Raw genomic sequence first — 10,307 nt, 5'->3', positions numbered from 1 at the left:
CCGAAACGTCGATTCTCCTGCTCCTTTGATGCTGCCTGACCTGCTGTGCTTTTCCAGCAACACATTTTTAAGCTCTGATCCCCAGCATCTGCAGTCCTCACTTTCTCCTAATCTTGCTACAGTCATGGGAATATACGAAACAGGAGCAGTAGGCCATTCAGCTTCTTGAATCTGTTCCAGCTGTCAATAAAATATGGCAGATCCAATTGTGAACTTGTGTGATGTCATCTGTATCCCAGGGCACCCTTACCAGAGAATTGTAGTAGCCCCACAGTGCGGAAGCAGGCCATTTGGCCCATTGAATCCACATTGACCCTCTGAAGAACATCCCACCCCCCGACCCACTCCCCTGTCCTATCCCGGTAACCCTGCATTTCCCATGGCTAATTCGGCTAACCGACACACCCATAGATACTATGGACAATTTAGCATGGCTACTCCATCCTAACCTGCACTGTGGGAGTCTTAGCTCAGCGTGCCAGTATTTAATGACCCAACCTCCAGTGTTCACCGGGTGAACGAATGATCCTCACAGACCATGAGGACAGCTCTCCTTGTCCTACCTTGTCTAAACCCTTGCTCGGAGTCCCACTAAAGATGTTACCTAGTAGGGTGACGAAACGTCAGGAAATGAACCTTCCGACTCAGCGAGCAAACCTACATCCAGAACCTCAACCTGAGCTAGAAATCTTCTCAAAACGTGCTTGTCTAAACCTGTCTCAATCTCATACACCCCAATCACATTTTCCCCTCAATCTCCTTTGCTCCGTGCTGAGCAAGCCACACTCTCTCCAGCCCAACCCTTGGAGTTGAACTCCTGCAACCCTGTACCCATTCTGCTGAACTCCCCTCTCTACACTTGGAGTTAAATTGCACCCGACCGTGCTCTGAGCCAGCCTGGCCTCTCTCTGTAAAGTCCCTAGCCACAGCGCTGACATTTCTGCAATCCACAATTAGCTCCATTCAAAGGTTTATGGTAATCGTTGCAAACAAAAGTGTCTTGCGCCTTAACAGCTCAGGAGGAAGTGATTGTGATCAGAGAGCTGAAGGTCAGTGCACATTCGAATGCAAGACTGGAGATACTGAAAGCCACTTCTCTCATCAGGGGCTACAATCATTCAGGGCCAGTCCCCACCTATTCTGACTGCCTTGTTACTCATTAGCACTGAACTGAGAGGTGAAGAGTTTCACAGAGAATCCGAACTAGCCATGGAGGATAACCAAGAGGGTAGGTAAAAAGTTACTTTTTACTCCCCCCCCCCTCCGTCTACTGACTGCTGTTGGTCGGGTTGGTTCGTGGTTGCAGAGGTGAGACCAGCAGCACAGGAAGATCCCAATTGCAATGCCCTCCCTTAGACCAACAGCCACTCCTGACCATTCTCCCTCCTGGCTGAAAGGTTCAGACATCGAGTGTGACGCACCACAAGGTTGAATGGCTGTCAACGATTGGAGTGAAAGGATGGCAGTGGGTTTTGAGGCACTGGATAGATGTGGGTGGGTGGGGTTGGGGAAGGGGGTGCACTCTGTGCCAGGATACCATTGTTTGGAGCAAGTGAGTTCTTTGTAAAGGGAGTATTCTGAAACTGTTATGACCTCCTGGCTGCTTCTGGTCTGCCTTCAACTCTGCGGGTTTTGGTGTTGTGTGAGTTCCTAAGAAGCGATGTAGCAGGCACGAGGGTCTCCTACAGATGGACATATAGGGCAGGGAGCCAGATATTGGTCAAACTGAGGGAAGTTTGGCTCGTTTTCCCAAGGATTGACCCGATCAGACAGCTGCTCAGTTTGGTGAAGGGAATTAAATATTAGGGAAAACAATATTAAAACAAGAGACCCTGCAGTTATTCAGAGATCGTCATGACCGGTCAAAGCTCTCTTGAAGCATAATATTCTATGTTGATTTGGAGATGCCGGTGTTGGACTGGGGTGTACAAAGTTAAAGATCACACAACACCAAGTTATAGTCCAATAGGTTGAATTGGAAGCACAATAGTTTTCGGAACGACGCTCCTTCATCAAGTGATGACTATTACCTGATGAAGGACCGTCAGTCCGAAAACTAATGTGCTTCCAATTAAACCTGTTGGACTATTCTACAATGCACAGCAACCATGGAATCCTTTCAATGCAGAAAGAGGCTTTTCAGCCCATCAGTCTGCACCAATCCCTCCGAAGAGCACCCCATTCAGATCCAGCTCCCTACTCTCTAGCCCTGCATTTCATATGGCTAATCCGCCCAACCTGCACATCCCTGGACACTATGGAGCAATTTAGTATGGCCAGTCCACCCAACCTACATATCTTTTGACCGTGGGAGAAAACCCATGCAGACACAGGGAGAATGTACAAACTCCACACAGACAGTCGCTTGAGGGCAGAATTGAACCAGGGTCACTGGCACTGTGAGACACACAGTGCTGATCACTCAGCCACCACACCAGCTTGCACATAGTACATGTTTTCATAGCTACAGGAGTCAGTCAGCTCAGTTGACAGGTTTGTGATGCAGTGCGACTCCAATAGTGTGGGCTCAATTCCCGCTCTGGCTAAGGTCACCATGAAGGTCCTGTCTTCTCAACCCTGTTTCCTTGCCCAAGGTGTTGTGACCCTCAGGTAAAACTCACCACCAGTCATCCCTCTAATGCGAAAATGGGTCTAGGTTGATATTGTACAAAGAGAGAGATAATCAACTCCTCTCTTAAGCAGATTTAGTTAATGGACAGACCAAAGGGAGGGAACTCTCTTCTTTGACAATCAGCTCAGCATCCTTTATATCCACCAGAGACAGCAGGTAGGTTCCTGCTTTAATACCCCACTGCACCTCTGACGGTGCAGCCCTCCCTCAGCACAGCACTGGGACGGTTAGCTCTGACGAGGTGCCCAAGATCGAGACTGTACCAGCAAACCTCTGAGTCAGAACTGAGAGTTTGAGCAAAGAGAGGAGGCTTACATCCCTATCCAAGAAGGAAGTTAAAAATCACACAACATCAGGTTATAGACTGACAGGTTTATTTGGAAATAGAAGCTTTTGGAACATTGCTCCTTCGTCAGGTAGCTTTGAAAGTTTGTACTTCCAACTCAACCTGTTGGACTATAACGACATTCCTGATGAAGGGCTTGTGCCTGAAACGTTGACTCTCCTGCTGCTCGGATGCTGCCTGACCTGCTGTGCTTGTCCAGCGCCACACTCTTGACTCTGATCTCCAGCATCTGCAGTCCTCAGTTTCTCCCCGATATAACCTGGTGTTGTGTGATTTTTATTTTTGTCCACCCCAGTCCAACACTGGCACCTCCACGTCACTAGGGATGTTAACAGTTACCATCTCCAATTCCATTTTGATTAAGACACCCTCTCCTCCCTCCCTTTTCTCTAACCCACTGTACCGTTGCCCCACAAACACGGGGAACCAACTCCCTACACCTCCGTACGAGAAAAAAAGGCTCAAATGTCTGAGCTCGGGCTTAAATTGAGGCACGAACCTTCTGGCCCAGAGGTGAGAGCACTGCTCCATAGAGCTATGGCTTCCTAAGGAAGGGAAAATCTCCCCGGGTTCCTGTGTCTGACACCTAGAGAGCCCACATGGAACATGTGGGTGTGAACAATCCATGTGGTGCCAAAAATGGAGAGGCAAAGGCCCAGTGATACTATTACTGGATGGTTAATTGTAGATACAAGGAATGTTCTGGGGATCTGAGTTCGAATCCAGCCATGGGCGATGATGGAATTTGAATTTGATTTTTAAAAAGTACGCCTCATGGCAACCAATGTCAATTGTTGTGAAAGTCCATCTGGTTCACTAATGCCCTTTAGGGAAGGAAACTGCCATCCTTACCTGGTCTGGCCTCCATGTGACGCTATGTGACTGTCCTTTAACTGCCCTCTGGGCAATTAGGGATGGGCAATAAATGTTGGCTCGGCCAGCCCTGCCCTCATCCCATGAGTGAATAAAAATAAGACCAGATTGACTGTGCCACTCACTGGCCCTTTGATGCTACATGTCAAGGTGTGAATGTGAAAAAAGGTCACTTGCAGAGACAGACCGAATACTTCCCTCACACCTTGGAGTTAGACAGATGTCTGGGCAGGAAAAGAGTCACTTTAGGTGTGATGAATTGTGTCTGATGAGCAGCAGGCCTCGTTGTTAAGGTGACCGGAGTTATGAGTAAGCTGGGACAGCCAGGGCCTGTGGTAACATTGTTGGTTTTGCAATCTTGTAAACGCAGAGAGAGGTGACTGAGATCTCACGGTCGTTTCCAATTGAACTGCACTGTTCCGTCACTTGCACCTCTGCCCACAGCTTATAACAGTCAGAACAAATTGCATTTACCTAATGCCTTTGGTGCAGTAGTCCCAACACAGACCAATAACCCAATCGACCTTTTGTAAAGTTTGACATCAATACTTCTGGCTGAAAGTAAGCTCAACCCTTTCTAAGTACAAGGTCCTTTATCTTCGATGTGAGGGGCAGTTGGAGGGTGAATTTTCCAAAGTGCAATGATCTCAACCAGATTGTTACTTTGATCCCTTTTACTTAACCTCTTCTGGAACTCGCGTTTCTGGTCAGAGGCTCCAGTTCCAATTCCTATTGTTCACACCTTTTCAGAGAGCAAGCCAACACAGCAGAGGGTCACTGCTGGAGTAAGGTCCAGCCTCATAGCTGCAGGATTCTGGAATTTCAACTTAGTGTCTCACCTGAAACATTTCACCTCCGACAGTGTGGCACTCCCTCAGTACTGACCCTCCGACAGTGCGGCACTCCCTCAGTACTGACCCTCCGACAGCACGGCACTCCCTCAGTACTGACCCTCCGACAGCACGGCACTCCCTCAGTACTGACCCTCCGACAGTGCGGCACTCCCTCAGTACTGACCCTCCGACAGCACGGCACTCCCTCAGTACTGACCCTCCGACAGTGCGGCACTCTCTCAGTACTGACCCTCCGACAGTGCGGCACTCCCTCAGTACTGACCCTCCGACAGTGCGGCACTCCCTCAGCACTGACCCTCTGACGGTGCGGCACTCCCTCAGTACTGACCCTCCGACAGTGCGGCACTCCCTCAGCACTGACCCTCTGACAGCACGGCACTCCCTCAGTACTGACCCTCCGACAGTGCGGCACTCCCTCAGCACTGACCCTCTGACGGTGCGGCACTCCCTCAGCACTGACCCTCTGACGATGCGGCACTCCCTCAGTACTGACCCTCCGACAGTGCGGCACTCCCTCAGTACTGACCCTCCGACATCACGGCACTCCCTCAGTACTGACCCTCCGACAGTGCGGCACTCCCTCAGCACTGACCCTCTGACGGTGCGGCACTCCCTCAGTACTGACCCTCCGACAGCACGGCACTCCCTCACTACTGACCCTCCGACAGTGTGGCACTCCCTCAGCACTGACCCTCCGACGGTGCGGCACTCTCTCAGCACTGACCCTCTGACAGTGCGGAACTCTCTCAGCACTGACCCTCTGACAGCACGGCACTCCCTCAGTACTGACCCTCCGACAGTGCTGCACTCACTCAGTACTTTACCCTCTGACAGGGCGGCACTCCCTGAGTACTGACCCTCCGACAGTGCGGCACTCTCTCAGTACTGACCCTCTGACAGGGCGGCACTCCCTGAGTACTGACCCTCCGACAGTGCGGCACTCCCTCAGTACTGACCCTCCGACAGTGCGGCACTCCCTCAGTACTGACCCTCCGACAGTGTGGCACTCCGTCAGCACAGACCCTCCAACAGTGCGGCACTCCCTCAGTACTGACCCTCTGACAGGGCGGCACTCCCTGAGTACTGACCCTCCGACAGTGCGGCACTCACTCAGTACTTTACCCTCTGAAAGTGCGGCACTCCCTCAGTACTGACCCTCTGACAGTGCTGCACTCCCTCAGTACTGACCCTCCGACAGTGCGGCACTCCCTCAGTACTGACCCTCCGATAGTGCGGCACTCCCTCAGTACTGACCCTCTGACAGGGCGGCACTCCCTGAGTACTGACCCTCCGACAGTGCAGCACTCACTCAGTACTTTACCCTCTGACAGGGCGGCACTCTCTCAGTACTGACCCTCTGACAGTGCGGTACTCCCTGAGTACTGACCCTCCAACAGTGCTGCACTCACTCAGTACTTACCCTCTGACAGGGTGGCACTCCCTCAATAGTGACCCCCGACAGTGCGGCACTCCCTCAGTATTGACCCTCTGACATTGCGGTGTTCCCTCAGCACTGACCCTCTGAAAGTGTGGCACTCCTTCAGCACTGACCCTCCAACAGTGCGGCACCTCCTCAGTACTTACCCTCCAACAGGGTGGCACTCCCTCATGACTGACCCTCCGACAGTGTGGCACTCCCTCAGTACTGACCCTCTGACATTGCGGTACCCCCTCAGCACTGACCCTCCAACAGTGCGGCATTCTCTCAGACTGACCCTCTGACAGTGCGGCACTCTCTCAGTACTTACCCTCTGACAGTGTGGCACTCCCTCAGTACTAACCCTCCGACAGGGCGGCACTCCCTCAGTACTGGCCCTCCAATAGTGTGGCACTCCCTCAGTACTACATTAAGATGGTCATGTAGCAGCCAGATGGTTGACAAGTGTTGAGAAGTCCCAGCCACAAAAGTCCAGTCCATGCAATGGCCTGGGGCTGTTTTCCCGGGAGGATTGGAGGCTGAGTTGTGACATTATAGTGGTTTATAAAACCATGAGGGGCGTGGATGGGGTGAATAGCGAAGATCATTTTTCCAGGACAGGGGAGTCCAAAACCATAGGTTTAAAGTGAGAGGGGAAAGATTTTAAAATTACCTGAGGGGCAACATTTTCACACAGAGGGTGGTTCGTGTTTGGAACAACCTGACAGAGGAAGAGGTGGAGACTGGTACAATTCCAACATTTAAACGGCATCTGGAAGGATACATGAATAAAAAGGGTTTAGAGTGATATGGGCCAAATGCCAGCAAATGGGACTGGATCAGTTTAGGATGTCTGGTTGGCATTGATGAGTTGGACCGAAAGGTCTATATCCAGTCTGTTTTACTCAATGACTCTGTGTGCAGGTTAGATGGATTGGCCATGGTAAATTGCCCCATTGTGTCTAGGGATGTGCAGGTGAGTGGTTTAGCCTTGAAAAATGTGGGATTACAGGATTGGGTGGGGGCTGGATCTAGTTGAGATGTTCTAAGGAGGGTTGGTGCAGACTCAATGGGCCAAATGGCCTCTTTCTGCACTGTAGGGATTCTATACTTTCAGGTCAGCGCAACATCGAGGGCCAGAGGGCCTATACTGCGCTGTAATTTTCTATGTTCTATGTGTTTTAAAATTTGGACTTTGTAGTAGTGGCATGTGGTTAGGGGGTTTGTGTGTGAAAAGGTAATAATTAATTTGTCAGTATTTCTAGAGGCATGACTTCAAATCAGAATGTGTCAGAGAGAAACTGGTCAGTGCCCTCCTGGAGTAAGAATTTGTTTATATTGAATAATATTAGCTGGCTTTTGGTTTGGAAGCATCAAGAATGGATTTTACGGAAAATAAATCATATAGATTAGAAAAATTTTGGAATAATCACAGAAGAATTGGTAGGTACCAGATGTAAGAACTGGGATTTAGGTTTTAAAATTCCAGATCAGCAGTGTTTGGTTAGAATCCTGAAGAAGATTATTTTAAGCAAAGAAAGTTTAATCTCAATTGTATAAATAATTATGTAAAATGTTATCAAGATTGGGAAAGTAACAGGTAAGTCAAATGTTTAGAGATGATAGACAAGTGAACTGTGGTACTTCAGTACCTTAAAATAATGGTGTTAAGGTAGAAGGGATTTTGTTCTACCATGTGTTTCAAAATCTTTCAAACCGTGCTAAATGTAAACCTGGTCGTTCGGTTTATTTTATTCTGGTTCCTTTTGTTTTACTGCGAACACCGAATCTGCAGCATTGTACACGGGCATTTCAGAAAAAGGCCAATGTGTTAAATAAAAATGAAACAGCATTCGATCTATCAAGCCAGATTTCAGTCAGGAATCTGATATGCCCAGTGATAACTTCGGCTGGGACCATAGCAATGCGTAGCAATGGGTGTCACCATCACTCAGTGTCGCCTCAGAGTAGCAGGGACCTGGGTTCGATTCCATCCTCGGGTGACTGTCTGTGTGGAGTTTGCACATTCTCCCCGTGTGTGCGTGGGTTTCCTTCGGGTGCTCCAGTTTCCTCCCACAGTTTAAAGATGTGCGGGTTAGGATGGATTGGCCATGTTACATTGCCCATAGTGTGCAGAGATGTGTAGGTTAGGTGCTAGCCATGGAAATGCAGGGTTACAGGGATTGGGTACGATGCTCTGTGGAGGGTCAGTGTAGACTCAATGGGCTGAATGGCCTGCTTCCACACCTGTAGGGATTCTATGATCTGAAGCATCCACATTCTGTGAGCTTTGACAATCCTGTTTTGTTTGCAACTCACCACAATTCAACTGTTAAACATTATCTGTCACATCTTCAGAATGTATGTTTCTGAGCATGTAGTGGAAATTGATACTGATATAGATAGTGTCATATCCGTTGAGTGGGTCAGTGCAGTTGTGTCTGGAACCCTTTTTGACAATTGACACTGTCATACTTGAATGGGAAGGGACGAACCAATTCCTTTTCATGTCCCACTCCTCCAATAAACACAGCAACATTGAAAGTTAAAAATGGAGGTGATATTGCCAGTTATATATATCAGAGTTCATGTAGCTCAGTATCAGAAACAAGTCAGACCGTGCCCTTAAGTAATGACTAAAGAATTGTAAACAATAAACTTAATCAAGCAAAGAGGTACTCAAATAAAGTGAGCACTGCTGCCTCACAGCATCAGAGACCCAGTTTCAATTCCCCTCTCGGGTGACTGAGTGTGAGGAATTTGCACGTTCTCCCTGCATCTGTGTGGGTTTCCTTGCCCAGTCCAAAGATGTGCACGTTAGGGTGGATTGGCCATGCTGAATTGCCCATAGTGTCCAGGAGTGTAGAGGCAGTGTGGGTTAGCTATGGGAAATGCAGAATTACAGGGATAGGGTAGGTTTGCTTCCACACTGTCGGGATTCAATTAACATGAGGTTTAAACTACAATTTTATACAGCACCGTTCTTGAAAAAAAACACACACACAAATACAAACAGTGTGTTATTTGAAATGGACTTTGGCCAATTAATGGATGAATTCAGAAATAAAAATTCTAATTGTTCCAAATACTTTGCAAGTCACTTTGCACAAGGAAACCCTGTTGACATTGGGATTTCTTCCTGGATCAGATATGGCTAGCTGAGTTCTTTTCAATTGGAGACAGTAGAATTTATTCAGACTTTTCCCTAACCCTTTGCTTGTGGTTTTGAGGCATTCCAGTGAGTATTCAACTCATGTACTTTGGTAAGAGGGACTTCAGAGAAAGAGAGAGAAAGGGTGAATATTGTTATTTCAGGTAAGTTTTCGCTCTGAGTGGTGTGCGTTTAAATCCAATCATTGCATTACATTCAAAAACTCTTGTGACCTCTCTCTGAATTTGTTTTGGATATAGTGACCCCGACTGAGCAGCTTGTGTTTTTTGCAAATGCAGATAATTTCGCTGTTGTAACCAGCCTCCTTCACTTTGCAAAATATTCCTTCCAAAAAAGTCCAAGTGGGGAAATGTGCTCAGTGGTTGAACTAAATTAAGGTTTCAGATATTACATCTTCATAATAGTGGGTATGCATTATGCAAAATGGTTGGAAAACATTTGAAGAAGAGATTTTGCTCAGTTGATCTGTCGCCTTATCAATGGAAATGCGGCTGAGACTCCAGCTTGGAGTAAAGCTGACCGACAGAGTGAAAATGTTGAAATCACGTGAGCGGGGAATCAGATCAGTGCCTGTCTCGTTCACAGCAAAGTTGGAAAGTTGCTGCTCAGAAAATATTGCACGTGGCAACAAGGTTGGGGCTGGAGTCGGAACAACAAGAATTTCAGCGCTTCCGCCATTGTGTTTTTCAGCAGTGCACTGATCATAGAACATAGAACAGTGCAGGAACAGGCCCTTTGGCTCACTCTGACTGTGTTGAACATGATTTACTTTCTCGAAATGGAGAAAGGTGACCAGTGGTGTTCCACAGGGGTCAGTATTAGGGCCACTGTTGTTTGTGATCGACATAAATGATCCAGAAGAGGGCATTGTTGGTCTGATCAGTAAGTTTGCAGATGACACAAAGATTGCTGGAGTAACAGAAAGCATAGGGGACTGTCAAAGAATACAGGAGAATATGGATAGACTGGAGAGTTGGGCAGAGGAGTGGCAGATGGAGTTCAATCCAGGCAAA

The 10,307-nt window shown here is 48.2% G+C and overlaps 1 protein-coding gene across 1 annotated transcript in view; it reads left to right on the top strand.

Annotated features, from left to right (window-relative positions):
* Nucleotides 1-1,087: 1,087 nt before the first annotated feature.
* LOC140489293 (cytohesin-3-like) overlaps nt 1,088-10,307 on the top strand; it is an 84,814-nt gene continuing 75,594 nt past the window's right edge. Inside the window, exon 1 of the mRNA XM_072588682.1 lies at nt 1,088-1,228. Within this exon, the coding sequence (XP_072444783.1) occupies nt 1,210-1,228 (19 nt within the window). The 5' untranslated portion in view covers nt 1,088-1,209. The remainder of the gene's footprint in view (nt 1,229-10,307) is intronic.

This window comes from Chiloscyllium punctatum, chromosome 18 (genome assembly GCF_047496795.1).
Source record: "Chiloscyllium punctatum isolate Juve2018m chromosome 18, sChiPun1.3, whole genome shotgun sequence".
Classification (NCBI taxonomy): domain Eukaryota; kingdom Metazoa; phylum Chordata; class Chondrichthyes; order Orectolobiformes; family Hemiscylliidae; genus Chiloscyllium; species Chiloscyllium punctatum.
The sequence above is the reverse complement of the archived record's forward strand: the minus strand, read 5'-3'. Positions and strand labels throughout refer to the sequence as shown.